The 27,452-nt window shown below is 42.9% G+C and overlaps 1 protein-coding gene across 1 annotated transcript in view; it reads right to left on the bottom strand.

The window, feature by feature from the left end:
* GPR158 (G protein-coupled receptor 158) overlaps window positions 1-26,260 on the bottom strand; it is a gene marked incomplete at both ends in the record, with an annotated part of 192,890 nt that extends 166,630 nt beyond the window's left edge. The window contains 2 exons of the mRNA XM_080340473.1: window positions 9,729-9,834; window positions 25,389-26,260. Coding sequence (XP_080196599.1) covers window positions 9,729-9,834; window positions 25,389-26,260 — 978 coding nt within the window. The remainder of the gene's footprint in view (window positions 1-9,728; window positions 9,835-25,388) is intronic.
* Between the last annotated feature and the right edge of the window lie 1,192 nt (window positions 26,261-27,452).

Here is a 27,452-nt window from a genome sequence, read left to right as displayed (position 1 = left end):
TCCAGGCCGAACAGTCCCAGCTCATTCAGCCTCTCCTCATCAAAGAGGTGCTCCAAACCCTTACACATTCTGGTGGCCCTTTGCTGGACTTGCTCCAGTACACCCATGTCTCTTCTGGGGATCTCAGATCTGGACAGAGCCCTCCAGATGCTGCCTCACCAGGCTGGGTAAAGAGGAAAGACCATCTCCCTCCACCAGCTGGCAATGCTCTGCTGAAGGCAGCCCAGCAGGCCATGGGCCACCTTTGACACAGGAGCACATTGCTGGCTCATGGTCACCTTGATGTCCACCAGCAGCTCCTGAGCTGCTTTCCAGCCGCCCACCCCACAGCCTGTACTGGTGCATGGAGTGAGGTGCAAGACAGGGACCAGCATCTCCCCAGACTCTGGAACATGACTGAACAGTTCCAGCAGGATGCCTACATGTAAATTACCAAGTCGTTTGCAATTCCCTATATATGTATATATAGATGTGCATATTTATATAATGTTCATTCATATGCACACACATTTATATACAGCTAATCTATATATGTATCTATTAAAAAAAAAAACACACAAAAAAATATTTGAGGGTTGCAAACAGTTTGATTTATCAGCTACAGAGAAAACTCCATTTGTTTCTCAGGTCAGGCCAGCCTAATTAGCTTTATTTTCAAATGTAAGACCATAACTGTTAGATGAATGTTACAGGACTCACTTCACCTAAATTAAAATCCATAGCTATACCCGCCCATGAATTTTTTCCCCAGACAACCATATGTGAAAGATGGAAAAATTAACAGAATTATTAAATTGAATTGGTGGTATAGAAAAGTAATCACTATATTCTGACAGAGTGGAGCTCAGTAAGCAAATCCCACTATTTTAAGCAAGTAAATGGAAAGTGATTGCCTTGTGAACAATAGTTGTGGTAAATCTAGGGACTAAATTTAGCTGCAGAGGAATTCTGATCCTGCTGCAAGAAGAAAACGCACTATTACAAATATAAAATTGTCCTATTTATCTCTACGTAATACCTACTTTTCCTCACCATCAGTAAAGGAGGAATCAAAGATGGTAAATATTTATCTTAAGAAGTTTACACGCATAAACTGTTGAGGGAGAAGTGTTTATTCTTTTACTACTTATTCACTGACAGAAAGAATAAAACCCTTAAAGGAGATGAATGGGAAAGAAAAGCAGCAATAGATGCTCAGTAACAGCTTACAAGCTAGCCAAAACATAAAAAAAGAGAAGCAGTATTCAAAAAGATAAAGATTAAAAATCAAATGTTCTGCATTCCCATGTTAGTACTGGTGCTCAGTATATTCATTATATAAAATAGCACAGGGTGACAATGCAATGAAGAAACACAAAGGAAAGTAAAGGTTAGTGAAGACTGAGAAATCTCTGGGAGACCAGCCCCTGTGTGGTGAATGGATGACCTGACAGTCATTGGTTTACAGTACTGGCAAATACAAACTAGAAAAACAAGTCTCATGAATTACCATGATCTAAACAAAAGCATACGTAAACCAAGCACAGCTCTTTTTCATTTGCAAAAAAACCCACATTCACCTCCTACCAGAAGTCATCAACAAAAATGATGGTATTTGAATGTCTAGTGCTGTAAAATTGGGCTACAAAAAAACCCAACTAAATTAGTTTGTTTCCATTAAGGCTATTATTATGTCTCAGTACATTGCTTTGAATATGAAGATTCAGCAGCTACTCTGTCTAGTTTTTCATCTTGGGATCTTTAATAGGGTTTCAATCTAATTTTAATTTGTTATAGAAAAAGAGGAATGAACTTTCTTCTCAAGGCTAAATTAAACTTGTCTCTTGTGTAGGTATCATGAAGTATAAAAACACAGGAGAAGCAGCTGCTACATTTAATAAAAGCTTTTTTAAAATAAGGCTGTCAATGAGTTCTTTCCATTGGTTTACTGCTCCAAGTCCATATTTTTCAACAAAAATAATTAACTGTAGAATATGTGCATGAGCAGAATTTTTCCATTTCTGTTTCAAAAACCAAAAAACGCCTCTGCAGTACATTGCCTGAGTAAGCAAACAGTAAGTATGCAAGTCAGGAACAAAGTCTGCACAGTTCATAGGAAGCTGGTGTCCTTTGCAATGACAGCAAGCGCAGCAACAGTGTGTTTAGCTAAGGGGAGGCTGGGTGGCTTCATCTTTGACCAGAATGCTATCACAAATCAACATCACTCAGAAAAATGCACAGCTGGTCAGACACAGGCTTCAAAAATATATCAGGCTGCTTAACTCTTCCTGGCAGTATCTAAAACGTGGGGCGGATGCATTCTGTAACGCACTCCAAAATGCCCCTTCTAAAGATGATCCAGGCTGGAGCACATCAGGACTCCCCACCAGCTCCTGTGCTGGGGATGCCTTTCTGCAGATCGTGGAGGGGGTAACGTGCACTCCTGGAAATCACACCCAATTTGAGTCAGAGTGTCTATCAGTTTGGAGATAACCACTTTGCCTCTGCATCCCAGCTGTAAGATGGGGTAATAGTCTTTGTATTATCTCACAAGATATGGGAGTATTTGTGTAATTTCCAAGATAAGCATATCAAATCTCACACAGGATGGACTAGATGCTTTGATATCAAAATGCTGCGTATTTATCTAATTGTGCTTAATGCTACTAGACACATTTTTCAGATATCATATAGTCCTCTGAAGGCAGTGATAACGAAGGAGAGCCCTAAACAAAGCTGTGCTCTGTTTATGCCTATGTCTGATACAGCTACCACCCCTTCACATCTGGGGACGGTACCTCAGAGCCAGCCTGCCAAAGGATAAGGGTCCAGCCTGGCTACCGCCCACAGGCTCCTTGCTGCAAGGTCTTCTGTGGCTCTCAGCAGACCCTGCTCTTCCTTCTCTTGCCCCAGTCACAGTTTCTCAGTCTCTCTACCAGTAAGAGCTCTCCCCTGTGCCTGTCCCTCTCTCTGTGACTTCCCCTTTGCTCCTACCAGGTATATTTTGTCCATGTCCACCCAGCTAACTAATCTTCTGGGCGTCACCTCTTTTCCTTCCCCAAACACAATGAGGAAAACCACTAGTTCAGCTAATTGGCATTGCCTAACAGGATGCTCTGTCCAAAAGAGAAGGATTTGAGAACTGTAGCAATAAATCTAGAAGAACTGGTAATTGATGCAATGCTATCATCGCCTGTCAACTGCAAGAGAAACCAAATACCTCCCTGCTCCCAACCATACACTGCTTTTCACTTTTTAACTCTAGAGGCAGGAAAATAGCAGCAAATAGAACTGACCCGGATTAATTTAAAGCTCAAGTTAACACTGCTAACTAGGATGAAAGGAATTGTTGCAAAGGTTTTCTTATTTTGAAGAAAACATTGATAATCAAGACTAGCTCCTGCAAAATGCAGTCATTTAATTTATTTTTTTTCCTAAAAAGGCAAAGATGCTGTAGCTAGGAAACCTGGCTTTTCCTTAAACTCAAAGTTGTTTTTTTATTGCACCTTATTTATCACTGAAAGCTCTGACAAACTTCCACCTTATTTTATATAATCATGTCTAAGGGAGAGCCAGATTAGATCAGGTATACAGTTGTAAAGGAAATTCTCCCATGAACGCAGATGATGCAAAGTTATTTTTAAAACAGCGTCAAAAATGTTCTCTATGTCTACTGCTTGCTCTTCAAATACATCGAGTTGTATGAGCAGCCATCAGTCTGAGAGAACAGATACGCTGTTCTGCTCTTGCATCCATGATGTGCTGGCTACATTTTCCTTATTTGTGTACTGAACTGAGCTGCTCCCCTTTCTGTCTCAGATTGCCCTTGTAGTCCAGAACTTAATATAGCTTTAGCATTTGTACTCCACCACTGAAGATGTTGTTTTCTTCTAAGAGGAAATACATCCTGACATAAGCTCTCTACCTCGGTTTGGGTACTTCTCTTCCCCTGTTTTGGACGTAGCTCCAAGGATGATGATTATTTCCAGATTAGAAGGTAACTATATTCCATAAACCCTGTTCATTCAGATTGAATCACCAAACAGCTTTCTTTTCAATTTTTTTTCTCATTTGCTGCACTTTTCCTAGTGGGTGGGACAGAAAATACATGCAAGTAATAATCAAAACTGATGGCACCGGATATGACCAACTGGGTTATGACTTTGGATGCTAATCTCTTGTCATTCTTCCCCTCCCACAGATTATGCACGTTAATAGCCTTTTCCCGGTTTGATAAGGGCACTGGAAAGCATCTGTTTGAAAAACCTGGAAAGCACTGGGTTTTTTCCTCTCTCTCAACTCAGTCTCCATTACAATCCTATTTTTAATCAGCCCTCACCTCCCCCTTTTTCAGTTGGTTCTCTGTGACACTATGTACAGTATAAAAAAATATGATGGTCCCAAATGTTTTGCTAAACAACAGAAAAAAAAGATTTTGGCTGTACTGCTCAGTTGTTTTCTTTTCTCAATTGGTTTTGTCTTCGTGCAGAATAAATACACACACAGTAGGCCTAGGCATCTTTCCACAAACACAGATATACACAAACTACATATAGACAGCAATGCAGTTTTTTTGTTTACTCTGCCTCTCTCATTCCCTCTAGATATTTTTGCACGCTGTCATTTGTGGAATACTGTTGAAACCCAAAGGGATGTCAGCTGAGCCTGCCTCGCATAGCAAGCTGTTGGCAGCCTCATTAAGGATGGGGAACCGCGTGGAGCCCGCTGTCGTTTTTCACAGGCTGATGCTGCTGGCTCGGAGCGTTCGGTCGAGCTCTATGGGCTACAACAGTTGATTTCTTGAGACGCTCCTCAGCCTTGATTTTATTGTTGGTGTCTCAACAAGGACTCTAAAGTTGTTAGTAAAAGTGCCAGCAGCTGCTGCAAACATATATGGGGAAGGAATCTAACATATCATAAGAAAAATCTTCAAAGGTTTCAAACAGGGTAAAAAAGCATGTTTTCTTATGCACATCGCCAGCCTTACCTGTAGAATGAAGTTACTTTGGATTTGTTATCAGGTAACTATATTTTTTTTGGTGTTTGTTAATTTCAGAATTATCTGCAAAATTTTGTTCTTTACCCAATTCATTTTCATTATTTATAACCCTGAAGATACTACCTGCCTCACCTGTTTCAGCCCCGCAGAATCAAAATCTCTTGCCCACATATTTTCTCAGGGGAACTCTTCCCTACTTGAATGTCAAGATAGAGGGCAGGAAGGAGAATGTACCTCTCTGTGCTTCACCATGAGTTGTCCCTTTTTCCCCCAGGTCAAGACAAGAATACCTGGACATCAGCCTCTTTTTGGCTGACAAAAAACAAGAAAGGAAAAAAAAAAAATAAATCATTCAGAACTGAAATGGACTTTAGCCACTGCTGCAGTTTGGCTTTCCTGTGGGAAGTCTCACCCAGCTTCATGCCTACACTAGACAGTTTCCCATCATCCTGAGGCTGAAGAGGGCACTTTTCTTCTCCCAGGTCATATAGGCTGCTACGAAATCACAGATACATGGGTCCTGTGCACGAAAGAGAACCATCAGCAAAAAAAGCATGACTATACATTAAGAATTTGGGTAGTCAGTTTAAAAATTGGGAATCCAAAGTTCCTAGCTCTTGCTTTTGTTTTATATTCAATAATGCAAGATATTTAAGAGCCACCAATTCACCTTCTGAGGAAAACCTAAATCTAAGGATAGAGAACAGGAAGAATAGTATGTCTAAGCATTTTGTGTATTTAAGCAGTAATATTCTTTAATGCCCCAAACACACACTGTTTTTCTTTCAAGCAAGGACTGACACTACAACTACCCCATCACATCATCAGGTTACTTTTGATGACCTTCCAAAGCCAAATCCCAATGTCACAGCTGCATCATCTCCTAGTGATTCTATGCCAGAGCATGTGAAAGCTGTACAGTACTTTCAAAACAATCGCTGTTTTCTGGAAGAAGTTGAGTCCCATCCATTCCTTCCTTTCTTCTGTCTAGCACATACAGACCACTGCTTTACCATATGTTTATATTCACTGTAATGCACCTCCATCTCCCTCCTTTCAATTGATTTTTACTTGGAAGATAAACACTTCAGGACAGCACAGAAAGTAGGAAAAATGGCCTGTGATGTGTCTAGTAGATTTTAACCACTATAAAACTAACTGAAATATAAGACAAAGAAGCATTTTAGTCACCCATAACTTGGTTGGTTTTTTTCCTCTCCTCTTGTCCATTCCCTAAGTCACTCCCTTCCCCTTCTCTGCCACTTGCTATATTTTCAAAATATCAGGGAAGAATGGAGTTGCATCTCTGAAATACTGAGTTTTATGCCTTAGATTTAATGGCACTGATAGCCTGGCCATGTAGCATGAACTATACAATAAACAGACTTTCAGAGCCAGACTAGATTCACAATGACAAAGGCTTGCCACAGTGTGCGGAAAGGCTGTGCTGCACTAAATATTCGTGTCACTTAAAACTAAAGAGGAGAAGGAGGGCCTAACTTAAACAGAACTAGAAATCCAGAGATCTCAATTTTCTTCCCCACTGTCCTGGAGACAGACTTTGTAATCTGGGGTAGCGCATTCCAGTGTCAGCAGGTATTTCTGAATCTGCCTCCAAGAAGACAAAGGAAAGGATGGGGAATATAATTTCATTGGCATTTATAAGGCAAACAGCGTGGAAATCATTTTTTCACAAGTATGTAATTTACCCTTTTCCACAGAGTAGAGCGCAATGAAATAAAATGTGAAAAGCAGCATATGATATCTGCTTGTAAACAAAGAACAGACGTCTCCATCAGACTGAACTCTCTTGAAGTGGTGCCCATAGGGTAAAAGGAGAGAAAGTGTCTCTGTGGATTGTTCCCATCAACTCCTCATCCCCAAGGTCACTGTTATTTAGCCAGGAGTCTCACCCTCTTCAGGCACAATAAGGAAAGGCACTCCCTGCTTGCAACTTTCATTTTGGAGGAGGTTTGGAAGACATGTATATCTCCTTTTCTTAGCCATGACAGCCCTGTTGATTTAACACTCTATTAAGTGCCATGGAGAAAGAACAACAAATGGCAGGTTTTTGCTCTACATACAAGTTGAAAAGCCATTCATGAAGTGGCATTCCTCACCCATGATAACACCTCAAAGTGTGAACATGAGCCACTTTCACATAGACAGCATCACCCATTAAAGGACTTCCGCCCTAGAATGTATATTTTTATTCCTTTTTTCATCACAGGAACTCAGTTATGGACTGCAGCATCACAGTAGGCTAATGGAAACAAAAACATGCAGCTGTTCAGTATGAAGAATAAAACGTCCTTTGCAACACCAGTAAATATAGTGCTTCCTACTGTCAGAAAGAGCACAAAGCAGCTCTGATTTTATAGTGATATATCAGGTTGGACTCAACAGTAGTAGAAGTGCTGTACAAAAAAATATTATTGTAAACCATGTAGAACAGTCTTTGTTAGCTCTAAAGAACAATGAAAATGCTATGCAGAATAAACAGGGAGAGGAAAAAAAAAGGTAAAAACAGTGTGAGTGAGTCTGCTAAATAAAAGCACTGCAAAGAAACTTCGTTGAGCGCAGCCAGCTTTACAACACACCCCAGAATTCCAACATGAAGAACTCATCCGTAATGTAGACTTTGAGTAACAAAGAAAAAGTTCTTCTCTGCTTCGGCAGATAGGAAACAGCCACCACCCTCTCAGCAGGAGAGGGAAGAATGCCAAGAACCCAGCTGTGGCTCAAAACTGGTAGAGATGGTCTCTGCATCAGCGGCCCATGACAGCCGCCTCAGTTTCTCATGCACAGTCAGAGACCAAATCATAGAGGTGAGATTTTCCAGCTTGCCCACTAAGATACTAAAGGCTGTGGAATTAAAATGTTTGTTTGCAAGTCATAGAAAACGTACTGTAACCCCTAAGGATTTTTCATGTAGAATTTCATTCTGCACTGTTTTCTAAACAACACTCCACTTGCCTCATATGCAACCAAAAATAAATAAATAAATAGATAGATAGATAGTAGGTTTTACTGAATGTCATATTCATTAAGAAAACCCTTTTTCATAATCAGAGTGAATTCTACAGAAAAATAAAAGCTACTTTTTACTCCCATGAAAATGAATTGTGAAGAGTAAAAAAAAAGAGATATCCTGTTATTCCCCCCACCCTTCTCCAACAAATTCTTCCAGAGAGAGCAGTTTTTTTGCATCATTCTCTCCAGGACACACTCTTAAGGACTCTGATTTGGAGAAGTGTAATTGTGGAATTATACCCAGTTTGGTTTGACTCAGATTCTGCTTTCCTACATATTAAGAATAAAGGCATGACTCAGAGCACAATACAGCAGACAGTGGGCTTTGAACCAGACCAGAGGTGTGTTAAAGCCCATCACCAATCTTTCTTCATTTTCTCCATTTTACTTTTGCCTTGGTTTTTCTTAGTCTTCTCACAGGGTTTTTCCCCCTTCCCCTTTTTCTTCTTGGTTGCATCAAGAGATGCAACTTAGAACTCCACCCCTCTGATGACAATTTCGCTCATAAGATATTAGGCAAAGGAAGAGCACTCACCAAAATATACAGTCACATTCAGCATAACTAGCATATATTAAAAAACAAGGTTTACCAGACCTCATAGGAAACTATATTTTCTTCCAGGAAGAAACATGAGATGCTTTAAAAGTGTTGCCTTGCATTGAGAAGTCAAAAAACACTTGACAATTTTTAAAAAATCCATTTGCAGAAATGTTTCAGTTGAAGTTAGTCTTTGTGTCAAAGACTACTTGCTTTCTTATTTTAAAAAAAAAAAAAAAAATCAAGTGAAAAACAGCAAAAAGTACATTTACAAAAAAAAAATAATCTGAGTTTTTCTTTCTCAAAAATGTTAGATGAATTCATCAAAACCAACTCCTTTCCTAACTTTAGATTTGACTTCAATAAATTGGCATTTTATAACAAATCAAGCAAACATCTCCTGACTTCTGGTAGATAACCATAAACTTTCCCTATGTTTTAACTGTTCCTTCTGAAAACACAGACGTGTATGAGATGCCTCCTCTCACAGAAGACAAATTGGAGCCTCTGAAAACAAGATCATATGTCATAACAAAAAAAAAAATCATTGAATGTATTTTGTTTTAAAGTTTCATTGAACATACACAACTGGCCAGGCTGAATAATCCACGACACGCTGACAGATGGAGCCAGACACAGACCTTCAGAAGAAAGGGGAAGCAGGAAGGAGCTGAACAGAAACATTTAGGCAGCTCTGTCAAAATGTTGGCATTTCTATTAAGAATTACAGTATTCAATTCTGCCTCTTATTCTGTACCATTCTACCAAAAGTCCATGTTTTTCTGAATAATTTTTATTCTCATTTCAGCTACTTTTACTGTATTTTGCAAGGTTGTCCAAAAGTAACACCGACAACTAAAAGACGATTTTGAGTGTAAAATAATTGTTTGACTTGCAAGCAGAACTTCATAAATCATGTCACTGGTAGTATTCCTTTTCCCTACAGCTGTTATTTCTGCACAATAACTTAGCTTCTGTTTTATTTAACACCAATATTCCCAAAATGCAGGCACTCCTGAAACTCATACATGCTGTAATACTTTGCACAGAAAGATTTTTTTCTGCCTACAAACCACATTTAAAGTCTATAAAAGAGATACCATTTATACTACAGAAAATTATTAATAGTGGCAAGACTTGTTATTGAAGTGTAGCTGAGTCCCTTAGAGACAGACATACCTCAGAATTGTTGAGATGACATCTGTGTGTCCCCGAGAACCAGCCCTCACTTGAACACTGGTCAATGTCCACCTTCTGCAGATTGATGTCGACTTTGACAACACCCCTGAAACGAGAGAAAAACAGCCTTGAGCACAGCAACTACAGAAATAGTTTAACAACTTCTTTATGATGCTGTAGACTGCAAAGCAGAACTACATCTTTCTTCTAAATAGGGAATTTGATGAAATGTCTGAAAATAGAGTAGTTTTGTGCTCCCAAAGCCATGATTGCAGACACACATTCTTATGTTAGACCTTATTGAGATGTATTATGACAAGAGCCTGGTAAATCTAATGCACTACATGTAAGGCAGCAGGTATAAGCTATACACTCAAACACTTTGATGTCCTTCATATTTTGCAATGAAACAAAAAGCCAAATAAACACAATTAACGACCTGCACTACATTTTCCAAGGCCAGCAACCTCCCCAGCCAACCCTGAGTACAGAACCAGGCACCGCACCGCAGCCCCATGCCCAGTGACAATGACATCCTCCCATTTGCTCCAGGGAGCACTGTTTGCCAAAACAACTGGTAAAAGCCTTTTTCTGTACTCTCCTCAGAGACACCCCAACCTCCAGCAACCTTGGGCCTCTCCTCCAGCAGGTACCCAAGCCCCTCTCCCCCCATCTCTGCCAGCCAGCACCGATACACCATCGAAAGGGCAGTGCAAGCCAGGAATAGGCCACTGATGCCTCTGAAACAAACAAACAAACAAAAAGTTTCCTATACACACAGGTCCTCGTGGACTGTCTGAACTGTATTAGTTCTATGCCAAGAACACTCAAGTTTTCATCATCAACAGTCTCCCTTAGAATTTTTTTTTTTTTAATGAAAAGCTGACAATCCAATTTCAAAGCCAACGCTATTATATAAACAACTCAGAAATCACCGGAATAAAAAAAGCTGTAACTGTAGTTGCATATATCAAAAAAAGCCTTCAAAAATTTCCTTATTCTCTTCAAAATAACCTATGAAATTACTTCAGACGTAGAACATTTATAGCATCACCTTGTGAAAGCACATATCCGTGACTGCTTCGCTGCTGTCTAGACTTCGCAAAAATGTCAGTATGCAACTGCTGGTAGTTAGATCATTACACAGACTCACTTGCAACAGATGAATGCTCTGCATGGATTTCTTAAATCTAGAGTATTGTTCCTTTTACGTTGACCCTTTCAGACACTTTAGACAAGAATTTTGGTTTCCACAGTCTGAAGTTCCCCAACTACAAACACCATCTTCCCTCCCTTCAGACTGTAGACTACCAAGGGCATGGCCCAACCTCCCTCTCAAGAACCCCTCACTCACCCCAAAGCATGTTGCCTCTTAAAGCTCAGTATAGATAAGAATGCTAATAACAAAAAAGCTACACAGCCATGTATTCGAGAGGCCACTTATGAACAAATCAAAACAGGAGTAAGAGAGTGACCTTCATCAAAAACAGGACAATACTGTTCCCTCATGCCTGGCCCCAGTACAACCAAGTGCAAAATGTCCACAACAGCTATATTTGAACATACATCTTCAGACATGCTATACAGTCATTGGAGAAACACAGGCACATCATTTAAGCGATGTGAAGAATACATTAGGAAATTATGTAGGATAGCCAGTAGGAATTTATACAGTATAGCTGCACTTCATCCCCCTCTGTCTCCTGCCTAGAATCTAAATAATCTGATGCTGGGCACACTTAGAAATTACCTCAAATATTTAAGTGCTGGTTCTAGACAGTTCAATTTAAAATAGCACACACCATGCTTCTAGAATATTCAGAAATATTTTTAGTTTACAGTTTTGTGTCTTTCCACTCTTGTTCTGAGCAACAGCTTCTCAAGGGACTGCTAAAACTACACTTCCACCCCAATGAACTGTTTTTTCCATGTTGCAAGTGACCAATGACCTCAAGGGAAAAACTGCCACACTGTACAGGCTAACTCTTTATAAGATGTTGATGTCAGTGGATTACAAGCTTATCTTAACCTGATAACAAGGTATCTGTCTCAGATGCCCACAGGACCAGAGGTAACTAATTCCTCATCTGGTCACATGCAGATCCCAACAGGTAAGTTTCTAATATTTTCTGGACTTTTCTGAGCATAAATATTAGCATGTGGGCTGGAGATAGGACCTGTTCCACAGGTGAATAGTCTCACAGTGGCTGCACACAGGCACAAAGCAGGCAGTCAGACCACGACCAACACTACTCCTTGCTTTCCTAGTTCACGTTATACACCAGGCACCTTGGCAAGGGTCTCTCAAACATTAGCATCATTCTGACTACTAAAGAAATCTGTTTATACAGCAGGAGAAAGAGTGATGATTCATCCTTATTAGGACTGCAACAGAATCACCTGGGAGACTCCCAAGCACCTTAGGGAAATAGGTCTTTATTTCCTTAACATGGAAAGCTTTCCTCTTGTGTACATTTTGTTTTTAACTGGTGGGAGAGAAAACTCCTCTTTCCCTCTACAAACACTTCTGTGAAAAGAGGGGTACAGATTGCAAATTAAGGGTAAACTAACCACCGCTAGGAGAGGAAAAACGTCTTAAGAGTTTGCTGTGTGGTACCATGAGCAAACCCTGTAGAAGCACAGTGTGAGCACAAAGGGATATCAAAATTTTCAACATAAAGCTTGTCTAGAGGTTACTTAAGACAACACATACAAGCCATAGGAATTAGGGACAGTAAGTGTACTGAACAAGAATTCATGTATGGCCTTGTACCAGCCATGCTGCAAGTTGGAGAATTAGTCGCATGTTCTAGCGGGCCAAGAGCAGAAGACAGGACAGCATTCTAATGCTCGGAGCCACTTACTGGAAAGAAAGGAAGTGTACTTCGGGATTTTTCACATCAGAATTGATTAAATAACTTGTATCGTTTGAAAACTCTTTGATAAAATTATTTTGTTCAAAATAGATGAGAAAAACAGATTCATAAATCAGCTGTCATGGGAAGAAGTCTCTTGTGATCATTCAGTCCAACCACCTGCTGAAAGCAGGCTCAGTTCAGTTGGGTTTTTTAATACCTCCAATCACAAAGACTTCACCACCTCCGGGTAACCAGATCTAGTGTCTCAGCACTCTCACAGTGTCAAAAATGTCTTATAATATTTAAATGGAATTTCTTGTATTTCAATTTGTGCCTCTTATACTTTGTCCTTTCACTGACTACCCCCGAGAAGACTCTTGCTCTGTCTCCTTTACAGTCTTCCATCAGGCATTTACACATGTGTAAGATCCTCCTGGAGCCTCCTCTTCTCCAGGCTGAACAGTCCTGGCTCATTCAGCCCTTCTTGTCTGTCAGATGCTCAAATCTTTAATCATTTCTGTGGCCCTTCACTAGGCTCACTCCGGTACACCTAGGCCTCTTGTACTGGAAGCCCAGAAGTGGACACAGCACCCGTGACGTGACCTCAGCAGGCTGAGTGAAGGGGGAAGGCCCACCTTCCACAACCTGTTGGCAGTGCTCTTCCTCTCACGGCCCAAGAGGCTGTCCTCTTTGCCACAAGCACACATTGGTGGTTCATGTCAAATTGGTGTCCACCAGGATCACCCAGGCATTTTCTGCAAAATTGCTTTCCAGTCATTAGGCCCCCAGCATGTACTGGTGCACGGGGTTATTCCTCCACAGGGGCACACTTCGCATTTCTCTCTGCTGAACTTCCTAAGGTTGGTTGCTCATTTCTCCAGCCTGTTTTAGTCTCCTTGAATGGCAACACAGCCTTTAAGATCATCATGTCCAACCATTAGCCTAATATTGCCAAATCTACCAGCAAAACACATGCCTAAGCACCACATCTACACATCTTTTAAATCCCTCCAGGGACGGTGACTCAGCCACCTCCCTGGGCAGCCTGTTCCAATGCTTGATAACCCTTTTGGTCAAGAAATTTTTCCTAACATTCAAGCTAAAACTCCCCAATACAACTTGAGGCCATTTCCTCTCATCCTATCACTGTTACCTGGGAGAAGAGACCAACACCCTCCATGCTGCAACCTCCTTTCAGGTAGCTATGGAGAGTTATAAGGTGGGGCTGTCATATGCAAGGACAGAGCTGAACTTGATGATCCTTGTGGGTCCCTTCCAACTCAGCACATTCTATGATTCTAAGGTCTCCCCTCAGCCTCCTTTTCTCCAGGCTAAACAACCCCAGTTCCCTCATCAGACTTGTGCTCCAGACTCTTCCCCAGCTTTGTTGCTCTTCTTTGGATGTGCTTGTGAGAGCTGCACTCTACACCCTTGACCAGACCGGCAGTGGTTTGGTACAGGCTCCAGAGGAGGCTGAGACCTTTCCCTGGCTAGGCCATGAACTCCTATAGTTTACCCGCAAAGGAGCAGAGTGACACAGTGAGTACCAATGCATTTGAGCTTCGAACACCCATCACGTGAGAGACATAGGAATAGTGGGTGGCTTTTCCAAGACTGATTCATCAAGGAACAAAAAGCTATGGGAACAAGGATTCTCATGCATACCTTTCCTGCCACATATATGATTTGACTACAAGCCACCCACTTCATCCTATAAATGACAGCCTAGCTGAGCCTTCTTTGAGCTCTTCCTGCTAGGCAGCATGGCTGTTTGCAGTGATCTCACCTTTACTAGAATACCTCCCAAGGTAGCTCCTTGAGGTAGAGAGATCTTTTACAAAGAGCAGACCTTTGGTAAGAGACCAATATCACACATAACCTTGTAGTACGGTAACTTTGATTTTTGCCTTTAACTTTGGCTGCATGCCAAGTTGATACTAATGAAACATTACTAATCCATGTAGCCACCCGGTATTAATAATCACAACCTCTGTATTCCTTATCCTTATTCACTGCGTCTCTATCTTTAGACGTAAACTCTTGACCAAGTCTTAGACTAAGACTGCACCTAGCCACACCGAGGTTCCATAAGGAGTTTAGAAAGCAAGCGGGTCCATTCTGAACCTCATGACTTGACAAGCAGGGTTTCTCTTAACCTTTACATCTCCAGTCTCTGTGTGAAACATCCTAACTCAAGGCTAAATCAATTTTCCTCTGTATGTTTCCTCCATGCAGTAATTAACAAAGTGAACATTGCCACTGAACTTGTCAAATCTTGTCAAACCACTGTTAACATCAATTAAACATATTGCTGCTTCTCTTTTGAGTGAGGTGCATTCAACGCATTCCACGACAGCCTCAATGTCTTTCTCGTAGTGAAAGGCCAAAAACTGAATATAGTATTCAAGGTGCAGCCTCACTAGAGCCAAATACAAGGGGACGATCACTTCCCTAGTCCTGCTGGCCCACTATTTCTGATACAAGATGCCCATGTTCACAGTCATGCTCAGAGTGTGTCTCCATACTCTTTGCAGGTTACCTGACCCTGCCTCCACCTCTTATGCACTATCATTTTATGCTTGATTTTCATCGGGATCTCCCCTATTAAGCCATGAAGGCCTGAAAATTATCTAATTTCAAAATATTTTCACAATACTACTTCCAGAAACATTCCAAAATTCTTCCATTTGAAATCCAATGCGTTTTCCCTTTGCCTCTCTTGTGTTAAAAACTCTTCTCACAAGAATATTTGTCTTTTGCAAAAACCAGTCTTCATGAACTCAATACAAAGATTTCTACCTACACTTTTCTCTCTGCAGTTTTTCAGTAGCACAACCTGAACTTCTGACATGGTTAAGTTGTTCTGCTTTTTCCTTTTCTCAGAGTTTTAGGAATTTCTGGGATGAAAGTCTTCTGGAAGGAAAAACAGTACTGTTGAGAGGCAGGCATATGAAAACAATATCTCCTGACAGTTATAATCTACCATGGGCTTTGCATTTTTCTTCCATGGTGGACATTATTTTTTCACTAGACATCTACAATATATGTTCATGCTTCATGGTAACATCACAGTTCTGCTGAGGCAGAACAGGGTCTGCATCTACTCGAGGATATAACACTTTGGATAGAAAAGTTTCTTTAAGCATACATGTGGCATTTACAGAAAGCATCACGATGGTACAAGATTTTTTCTGCATTCATTTGGGATGTGTTGCCATTTTAAAACACCATCTCAGACTAGTATCCCACCATTATTACACCAAATAAACTAGTATGTACATGATGATATAGTTCTGAAATTCATCTGTGATTAATACAGTAGCTGGCACAGTCTGTTTAGCCACCCACTTTTTCAGCTATTTTTGATTCAGCATTCAGAAAACGGAACATATGGAAGAACACATCCTCTTAAAATGTATATGGACCTGCAAGCGTTATATTTATTGAACTAACTGGGAATATCTGCAGCTCTGCTATCTTGATAAAAGCAATCAAGACAAATATCAGTGGTATAAGAGCAGACTCAGCTCGTCAGGATAACACATTCATCCACACTGTAATGCTGTCTAGCTGAACCCAAGCCACAGTGGTAAGTTAATAACAATATTACTGGTAATTGTGGACCATCTGGCACCTCAGTAGATTTTGTTAATCTCCTTATAACAATAATATTTGTTTTTCTGCCACAATTTTACAGTCCTTCCACAAAAGAGATACTTAAGGATTGCACATTCATGTTTAACATGCAGTTAAGAAAGAATTAGTTGAATTGTATGAATTAATCATTGAAGAATGATGTCATCAAGGATTTTCTGTCAGGTCAGAGGTTTGAATTAAGAGGCTTTCATGTCTGTCTTAATTTCCAGTACCACTGCTTGTTGACATGCTGTTTGCCTTGAAATCTGTGCCAGAAATTGATTTAAGCTTATTTTCCCAACCTACTAGCTATCTTGATAGTTTCAGTAATTATAATATTTCATTGTAACAACACATTGTAAATCCTGAATCTACAGAAGGAGCATATTTTCCTCTCCCATGCAGCTTAAGCCAGAACTGCACAGAATAATAGCCTGCAAACACTTAAATGTGATAAACAATATCTTTGTCCTCTAGATCTTCAGAAGTTTTTCAGCACTGAGGTCATGACAGCTCAGCTAGATAGAAAATAGAAGTTTGTCTTCAAAGTTTGAACACTTATTTTTGTACCCATAATCACTGCAAGCAGGCATAATTAAGGTATAAGGCACAGTTATCACATACTGAAGCAGATATCATCCCCCAAATCTAAATGCCTGCCTAGATTCTTGCTGCCATATTAATTCACCCCACATGCTGTCCTTCATAAAGTCCTCCTTACCACAAAACAAGGAGATAACAAAAAAACAGAGGAAAAAAAAAAAGAAAACAGGGAGACCTTATAGCAGCCTTTCAGTATTTAAAAGGGGCTTATAAGAAAGACAGGGACAGACTTTTTAGCAGGGCCTTTTATGATAAGACAAGGGATAACTGTTTTAAACTAACGGAGGGGAGATTCAGGTTAGACATGAGGAAGACATTTTTTACAATGAGGGTGGTGAGACAATGGAACAGGTTGCCCAGAGAGGTGGTCGATGCCCCATCCCTGGAGACCGGGCTGGACGGGGCTCTGAGCAACCTGGTCTAGTTGAAGATGTCCCTGCTCATTGCAGGGTGGGTTGGACTAGATGAGCTTTCGAGGTCTCTTCCAAACCAAACTATTCTATGACTCTAACAAATTCTCCACAGCCATCTCAAATCTGCAAATGCCCACACCTCTATATAAGTATATGCTGTAATTAGTATAGTCGATGTTTTGGGGGCAGATACCTTTTCTGACCATTCTCATTTTACAGGCTGACATTTTCAAGAATATTAATTTTCAAACAGTGCCTACTACCTGACACCTGAGGCTCCTTCAATGTACTATCAACTGAGCATCCAAAAATAATCCTCCTGTCAAATTCACGATAACTTTTAGCCGTAAGTCTCACTGGCCATCAGCAGCTCCTGCAGGCTCAAGTTGCTTTTGAAAATTAAGAGCTGGGATTCTGCATCATTTAAAACATTTAGAACTATTACCTCTGCATATCCAGCCAGATTCACAAAAGGCTACTGGGTTGTTACATACAACATGATTTTGATCTGGTCATGCAGTTATCACTAATTTCTTACTAGTAGGACAGAGACAGACTTACCTAATTCCTCAGCCATAGCACGACTGCTGCTTTTCAGCACATATTTTTAGAGGAGAAACAACTTTCACTAATAATAAACTTAACTCAAGAGTAAGGTATAGCAGTGTGGGCACATGAATTAGGATTCACCTGCAAAGGAAATCCCTCTAGGCCATTTGGAACAGTCCTACAAGGGCAGAATACTTAAAGCTGAATACTCTGTTGTCTGAAGAATTATTTTAGATTTAAATCTGCCTTCAGATTCACAGTATGCAGTGCTGCCTCTCCAGGGATTTCCCTGCAGTTTAGTCAGAGAGCTTCCTGGCTACTTCCAGGGTGGTGATGCCTTTTTTTTCCTTGAGGATGTTCAGGTTGCTTCTAGCATCTTAACTCTGGCACAAAGCATCACCTTGTACAGGAATATGAGGTGTCAGTGATGTTGGGGTGCCACTTACATTAGATTATCCCCATAAAAAAAGGTCTTGGAGCCAAATTCAACCCATTTAATAAGAAACCAGCAGTTTTTTAATGCTCCCATTACTATTCACAGGCTTAAAGAGACAAGTGGAAAGAAAGGTCTTCAAGGAAGGGTACAGAAAGTGATATGAGGTTAGGAACAAGAAAACTTTTGAATCAGAATGATCCTAGACAGGACAGATGGCCTCAGTCTAACTATACCAAATCTTCAGACACTGAAGATTTATTTAAAGGTAATAAGAGAATTTTAACACTGAAAAGTAAGTGGAAGCCAACATTAAAAAAAAAAAAAAAAACCAACTTGAGATGCATAAAACTGAGCAGGGAACATAAAAAAACACAAGAATGTAAGACAAAACCAAGAGACATTTTAGAAGGACCACATTAAAAGCATAAGCTCTACTAATTAAAAACTTGTCAAAATACCTCAGAAAAAGGAAGCCTGAAGCAGAATGTGCAAGGCCAACAAACAACCAAGATATGAAAATTGCTGAGAGTACAGACAGGCTTTGCAGAAAATGAATTCTTCCCATCACTGCACTCTTCAGAGCCAGGAAGGCTCCAACTTTTGTCACATTGATACTCTCAAGAGCGGCTCAAGTCAGCTTTGACATGCAGGGAGGTTAACAAGCTGGGCACCACAACTACCCCTTTATTGAACACATGCACAGATGACCACAAATATGTGACCAGTGACAAAGTTTGCAGGTGACAAAAATACTTGGTATAACCCACAACTAAATCTGACTGACACAGAGAATATTAATGAACAATTGCCAAAGTGTTCTTTTATCACAAGAATCTGATCTCCCAATGAATTCAGATTCATTAAAAACATTTTTTTTCTCCAAACAATTCATAATTATATTATGGAATCCAACACCAAACTAAATTTCAGAAGACAAAAATGGGTTAAAAAGTGAATTAAAATCATGGAGGTCAACTTAATCCATACTTACCACCAACACTCATTCAGACAGACTGAAAAACTGTTTTTTATTGCTTATTATTTGTAAATGAGATTTAACCACGACAGAACTCCGCATTTCCACTGCTCTTACATTCTTCCCTAAGCACCTGCAAGAAGCTGCTTTTGGAGAGCAGACTGGGTAAGCCTTTCATCTGACCTAACACAGCAATGCTTTTGTTCTTGCCTTTAGAGACATCTTTCTGTCTCAGTGCAGAGAATACACAGAATAGTAGGTGACAGCCTGGAGCTGAATCTCACATAGTAAGGACTGTCACACCCTTCAAAAGAGCTTTGATAACCTGCAGTGCTGGAAGCTTTGCCCAAGGGGGGTGGAGGTAGAGAAGAGAGGAGTGGAAACAGCAGCTCAGTCCAAAAAGCTAGTTTATTTTATTGCAACTTACTATGCGCCACATAATTGTGGCCACAAATGCAGTACGTTTCAATCCTCTCCTGGCCTTATTTAACTTCTTTCTTCAAAAGACCCAGTCCTGTTTCTCCAGTGCTGAAGAAAGCTGAATCATGTTTCTAAAAAAGAAATCCCTATTTACTGTTCCTTTTGTTTCATCACCATCCAGTTTTCTATCCTTATCCATGACCTCCTATGAAAGAGGCAGAGACGTAAATTTATTGTCTACGGAATACTTAAAACATACCAGGGGTTTCTGTAGGCAGACAGTAAGTCATAGGAGGACATTTATTTGTTCTGACCTCTTTTCAGGAATATAAATCTAAGACTTTCAGAAGTTCTTGGAAATAAATTGTTCCTCCTAATTTTGAAAACCTGTTCTAAATCCACCCACATTGTCAATCATGTTATATGGGCCATGGCACGCTAGAGAAAAAGTGTCAGCCTTACTATTTTAAATATTTTGGGGATTACACAACTAATGTGTCATGTAACAAAAACTTAGAGAGCCTCAAACTGTTAAAATGAATTTTCTTTCTTAGTTCAGTACTGAGACCAAAGAGAGACTAGTGGGGAAACCACAAATGGGGAGAAAAGGAAGAAACTAAACCATATTTAAAAGAAAAAAGTTACTAATTTTTACAATCGCTCTTTGTAATGTTAACACTTTAATAGTTGTAAAGTACTTCACAGAAGATTAGATTATGTATATTCCCCAAGAAATTACTTATTTGTTATATATACTTCTACCTTCATGGTTTAATTTGCCTTCAATAATGTTTCCTTAACTAAGAGCCCCATTACGGCCTAACACTGGAGCGGTCCAAGTCATTGTTAATTGTACAGAGGAAGTCCCTACATTACACTGCCTTTAGGGAAGAAACAGCTAAATTGAACTGCACAAGAAAGATTAATCTTTGCATCAAGAAAACCTTTCCAATAATTAAGAGAGAAGTAGCAGATGCCAGCAAGACAAAAAAGTATTAAGAGGTAACACTTGATTCAGCTACACTTCAGAAAGAAGTAATCTGCAAATGCTACAGAACACATCATCATTCAAAATAATAATTTTTTAAAAAATCAAACCAAAAAGCACCCCCCACAACACCAAACTTACTCCGCTTGCTGATTGTGTGTACCTTTCTGCAAAAACTGCTGTTATTCCACTGCATTTTCCCAATAGCCCTTAAAAAAGATTACAAATACTGACCTGGATTTGGTGAAAAAGCCACCTGGCCTTGCTGGAACATGGTTGGAGGGGAAAAAATGTCCCTGTATCCCTAAGGTATCGTGACCTTTTAGATGAAAAATAGCACAAGAGCAATGACCAGTTCCCAAAATGTTGACATATTACAACACAACATTAAAGAAAATGAGAATAGCATGCAAGAGAACATTTTGAACTGCAAAAGCAGCAATTCATTCATCAGAGGTTGAGGATAATTGATGTCATTGCACAAGACTGAAACACTGCACATGAATCTGACTAACCATGTTCTGGAAATACTGGAACAAGACTTGAGAAGAGGGACCATGGCAACAGAGAGCTTCTAACAGGAGACTAAAGAAAGCTGGTTTGTGTAGTCTAGTAAACAAAGGTGGAGAAGGGACTGCTGCCTATAAATAGGTCAGGGCAGTAAACATCACCAAAAAGAGCTACTTCAGGTAAAAAGCAGATCTGGAACACAAATAAATGGATGACAAATAACCGCAAATAAATTTAGATCAGAACTCAGAAGCAGCTATCCAACCAATAGGCCTGGCAAGCCAGTGGAGTGAAGAGTCAAGGGGGAAACTCAGCTACTTTAAGATGGAGATTGGTCAGCTGATGACATTAAATGGGCTTGTGATAGCAGGAGATTTGACTCAGTGACCCATGAAGACTTATTTTCTTTGAATTTGTGTGTTCCTAGGAGCTGACCACTTGCACATCTTCCTTCTAAATCAAGGAGTGATCCTCCCTGCTGGCCTGCTAGGCTGCTGAAGCAATGCAAACCTCACATTTCCTCTCCAGGGGCAACTAAGTTCTTTTAGAGAAGGAAAGGTACACATGACATACAGCTTCTCACACCTTTCCAGTTCCACAGCAGGGATGCAAACAGACCAACTGCATCGCCATGCGCCGTGAAATATGGTTCATTCTCATCGTGTAAAAGGAAATAGCAGGAGGGTCACAGAAGATCAGTGACAAATGCTATCATGCTCCACCCTCTGCAGCACTGGAGTTGTAGAGTGATTAGGCACATTAGATGGTGAATTCCAGCTGCAAACTGCATGAGCTTAGACTTTCTAAGAAAGGAGAAGGGAATGGTTAATATCACCAAATGATTACTATGTCTATGAATCCTCATTTCTGAATGAGGGCCTACACTGTGTTTTGTAAGCAAGTGGTAATGTTCTCTCCCTGCAGGTTGCATGGACCAAAGACCAGGAAGCACAAACAGAACATCAGCAAGCACTGCTAAGAAGCTGCAGACAGTCAACACCACTAGCTTAGCATTGCACTGGGCTAACGCGGTCCCACTGTGCCTGAACAGCTGCTGGTACATTTATCAACACAACCAAGTTGTCCTTGATTTCTCCACTTCATCTCATTATTGGCGTACAGTGCTAGGCTTGGCAAAACAACCATAATCTCTCACCTTCCTCAGCCTTCACTTCACACAGTTCAGCTGTCATCTCTTGGGAAACAGGGGAGAAGGTGGGAGGTGAAATTAAATAGCAAGATGTTTGCAAGAGCCCCCCACCCATAGCACTTTCTCTGGCAGAAGGCACTATAACTCGTCACAACATTAAAAACAAAGCTTTTTTTTTTTTCAGAATATCATTGACAACAGCACTGCAATAGTCACATGTATTGAACATAAACAGTAGTACTTATTAGTATTGTCTTCATTAAACTCTTCCCACTGCTACACCACATGACCTACCCATCTGCTGCTGCCACAGAAGAGACACCAAGAAGCAGGAACAATGGCTTTTCCTTCCATAATCTGAAAGGACTCTCTTCCATGGAGATACCGTGTTCCTGAATGTCTCTTACCCTAACGTACCATGTCATAAACCTGGTGTCAGCAAAAAAGAAACTACATAAACTGTCAAAAGAATATTAAAGGACCATGCACTAAATTATCTTCTACGACCTCACGCCATTCTATTAAATGGAAGGAGCATGTAAACTGATCCATTAAGGTGTTCCTAACAGATGGTTCAGAGATACTTTGTTGGGAGAATCAATGTAGCTTTTGAGAAAGATGGAGGTTCACACATACTGCTTTTTACCATATGGGCCTTCAGCAGGAATTCAAGTTAAACCATTGTGTCACTTAAAGACACATGGTAAGGAGAAATAAAGCTTATTTCAAAAAGCACCTTATAGCAATTAATACTAATGTACTAATAACTACATTAGATTTTAAATTTTTATATTACATACTTTAAACTATTTCTTCTCTTACTAATTCACAGAGACTGCGTATCTATCAAGTATGGAAAATATTGCAGAAATATTAAGACATCCCACACAAGTCTTGGGAGAAGTATATTTTGTTAATAGGATTCCCTATGTAGCTGCAGAGTTACTTTTTCAACATCTCAAATAATAAGCTTTTACTAGAAGCCCATCTCTCACACAACATATCTCAAAACACAGAAACTATCATTCAGCCTTGCCAGAATACATGTATGTATGTGTGTGTACTTCTTGCACCTGCTTCCTTATATAGTTACTGAAAGCATACCGATCCGTTTTCTTAGCAATGCTTACCAGCTTATCTCTGGTTCTGATAGAACAAAACTATAATAGTTTTGTCCTAGCTGTTCAGTACAACAGCAATACAACACTTTGAACTTCCACAGCATACCCCATCACAAGATCTTCTAAACAAGAATACGTTCTGCAAGCTTACATGTGCTTAGTGGATGCCCTTTGAAGTATCAGAGTTACAACAGGTTACTCCATTTCTTCGACTGAAGTGACTCCCACATGGTAAAGAGAGGCTGGAAAGATAAGGAAGCAAGATGATACTTTGTACTGCACCCAGGAGGACCTCTGCTGGTTGCCTTGGTTGGCCAGGGTTACTCCAAGATGGACCTGCACACCAGAGTTACCACAGCAGAAACCTACAGCACTGAAATCCTTCCTGGCATCACAGGATCTTGGCACAGAGCTGACATTGAAGCTTTAGACTCTTCTGCTTAAAAGTAATGTTTTTTCTCTTCACTGAAGCCAAGACTGAAGCTTCTTTGAGTCAAGCTTTATATCAAGATCTAAATTCTCAGAGAGCTGGTTAGTGGCTTCCACCCCACCCCCAGCCTGATGGTTCTTCAGGTTATGTGAACCTCTACCACAACAAGAGAATATCAGCCTATGGTAGCTTTTGTCTGCATTCTGGAGTTCATCAAGGTGTGAAACATTGCATTTCAACCATCTATGAGAACTTTCTTGATCTTTTCTGGACCCCCTGCTAGGGTCCAGAAAAGGTCTGCAGTAGAGTTATTCTTGAGTTTTGGTCTTGAGAAGAATTTCGATACATATGGCCTGCAGATGAGCTCATTTTACCTTAACCTTACCTGCCCCGTAAGAGTGAAAATCTCAGAGAAAAAGGTAACTCAATGGAGAAATACAAGGCCACCCTCTATTCAACAGATTTCTTTTTTTCCCCAAGGGCGGATGACTGCATTCATACCTGTTTGATCCCACTGGATTTCAGACTAAGCTAATAAAATCAGTGTTCACAAACACTACTGCCTTGCCATACAGGTGTGGCAATATCTCTTCGGTGTCTGCTCTGTTCTTGTCTATCACCACCTACTACCAATTCACAGCACAAAGCAAATTTGGTGCTCCTCTCTCAGCCCCTGACAAATAACAGCTGCTTCTGGGCAGTGAGCGTTCCCCAAGGAATGGAGTTACCCATGAGCCCCACCACAGAAGTACCAGTGGCAAAATCCAGCATCTCATACCCCACAGGTCATTCTCATTGTTTGGACAAATCCCTCTTTCTGCCAAAACACAAAGACACAAGAATGGGCCTTTTTGTATCGTCTTCTCTGCCAGTCACAGCCCAGTGGAAAAGTCCTGGGGGTAACAGCAATGAAAAAATAAGCAATTATTTGTGTATGCCAGGTAGCAGCTACACAGCTACGTAACCAGGGGGTGTCCTACAGAAAGCTTTCCTACTGCTAGCTCAGGTTGTAGCCACATGCACTACGATAGAACCGCAGTCACAAACACTTACTTCCCTAAAAACATACTGACCAGACTCAAGCACACCATGGTGGATGTGCTCTGCAGTCCAGAAATCACAATCTACCAGCATAAGAATGTTGTTTCCCAGATGGTTAAAATCATAGCTGGGGTCCAGCTGGGTTTAATTATGCAGTGTAGTAAGAAATAATCTCTCAGTAAACATCTTCCTCTTTCAGTCAGAAATCAGCTACAGTTGACAACTGCTGCTCTCCTCTTCCCACCAGGAACATAACCCACATGCACACCTGTTTCCATGGGCGCAGGTACAGCCTATGCGGTTTTACAGACAGAGATGACAGCAATTATTTTCCTGAGCAACAGCTCCCTTAGGCACACGGAGGTAGAGCTCAACAGGAAGGTCTGAGGTTGCTGTAACTGAGCAGCCAGCAAGGGTTGATCGGGTCACTCCAGAGACACAGCATGCCCTTCCCTAGGAAGGGAGCAGAACCAAAACCCCATCCTACCCCCTTCTCAACAGAAAGGAAGCAAAGGAACACTCCTCCTACCTGAACTCGGGGAGAAGATTTGGCCGCAGCCCGTAGAAAGCAGCTGAGAGAGTCACTAGCCAGCCGGGTTTGTAATTCCCATTCTCACACTCCAGGTATGGTGAGGACCACCTGATGTGGTTCTTATCAGCACTGAGGCCCTCTCGCCTCTTCCAGCTGTTGTCCAAACTTTTGGGGCCCGTGTTCAAGGCCTTCCTGTGCAGATGTGGCCTCCACTTGCGCTTCAAGCTGTGGAACCACTCTGTTTCCACAGAGGCATTGGCCAGACGGTGAGCAGAGGAGGACAAGTCCTGCAGGAGGACCTGGCTCTCATGCCTGCTGGCCTGGAGGAACACCTGGGGGGTGGAGGAGAAAGGTTCCGTGCTGAAAGTGATAGCTGCCCTGGAGATGTTTGGGTCCCCCTCCAGGAGGCTCCTGATCAAGGCCCGGTACCACTCCAGGTCCTCCTGCAAGTTCTGTTCCCGCGACTTATTGCTCTGGAGGATCATGTTGAGGAAGTTGGTGGCATGGGTGAGGGTGTCCAGGGCCCCGTGCAGGGAGGGGTGCGAGGTGAAGCGCGACTTGCCGGCGAGGCTGGCCAGCTCGTAGCGCCCGGAGCAGTTGGCACGCCGCAGCTCCCGGGAGTCGCCCGTGTAGAGGAACGAGGCCACGTCCTGGGGCACCTCCTCGGCGAGCCGCTGCGCCAAGATGGTGCTCTCCATAGAGCGGCTCCGCGGGGCGGGCAGAGGCTCCCGGCTCTTGATGTGGTTGTAAATAGGCTGCCGCCCTCTGAGCGCCCGATCCCGGCCGCGCACCGCCTGCCCTTGGCCGGCGGCAGCCCCGAGACCCCGCTGCGCGAGGAGCAAGAGGAGAAGGAGCCGAAGCAAAGCCATGTCCCCCGGCGCTCCCGGTCGCGCAGGCACGGCGAAGTGGCTGGAGATGGGCTTCCCGCAGGCGGCCGCGGCGCAGGGGCACGAACGCGCAGGGGCGGCCAAGCGGGACGGAAGACGGCCCCCGGCCCGCGAGTCACCTGTGGCGGCACCGCCCGCGCCCTCCCCAGCGCGGGGCGCCGCGCAGCCCCCCCGCCGGCGCGGAGCGGCTCGCAGCCCCTCCGGCGACGGCAGCGGCTGCAGCGAGCCCGCCTGCGCCTCCTCGCGCCGCGGCCACCGCGCTCACTGAGCTGCTCCCCAGCGCAGCGCGCAGAGGCGGCGGCGCCCGCGCCCGGCGCAGCGGCAGGTTCCCCCGCGGCGCCCCGCCGCCGCCCGCGCCCCGCCGCTCCGCATCCTTCGGGCGCCGCTGCCGGAGAGGGGAGCCCACGGCGCGGGACTGCCACTTGCTGCGGGGATCAGCGGGGGCGGCCGGGCGGAGCTGCTGCCGAGGCGCCCGCCTCCGCCAGCGCTCGGGTCTCCGAGCGAGGACCCCCGGTGTGGGAGGCTGCTTACCGGGCGGTTCCGCCACGGGCGGCCCGGCATCCCTTCCCCGCCGGCCCTTATAGGTGTACGCCAGGCAGCTGCCGCCCTGTGTGGCCACTTCGCCTGTCAGTCAGCCGGCAGCCATTCACGGGGCAGGAGGCAGCACCGTGCGGCGCTGAGAGAGGCGGTGCTGCTGCCGCGGAGAGGCGTCGAGGCACCTCGATTCACCTGCCGCCGGCTCAGCTCGGGGCGGAGGCGGGGGAGGAACCGACCGCACCGGCAGCCGCTCCGCATTCTCCTCGGCCGGGGAGCGGGGGTCCTGGGCGGCGAACCGACCCGCGGGGGCTCCACCGCGCTGCCCCCCGCGCCCGGTCCGGTCCGCGGGGCTTGCCCGGGGAGTGTGGCAGCGACACCTGCTGGCCGGGCGTGGAGCGGCGCCGCTGCACTCTGCGCCTACGCGCTGGGGGCGATTCCGCGGGAGCCGCCGGGCAGCGACCGCTGGGGCTGAGGGGAAGACGGGGGCGCTGGGGTTAAGAATATCTCCGCCTCCCATCCCACCGGGCGGCGCTGGGAGAAGGCCCGCGGTCCGGGGGAAGGCAACTACAGCCAGATGGGCAGAGCTGGGCTGTGTGCGGCTGTGAGGAAGGCGCTCTTGCCTCAAGTGGCTCCGGGG

The sequence above is a fragment of the Nesoenas mayeri genome, assembly GCF_963082525.1.
Source record: "Nesoenas mayeri genome assembly, chromosome: 2".
Classification (NCBI taxonomy): domain Eukaryota; kingdom Metazoa; phylum Chordata; class Aves; order Columbiformes; family Columbidae; genus Nesoenas; species Nesoenas mayeri.
This window is presented reverse-complemented; position numbering and strand designations above follow the sequence as displayed.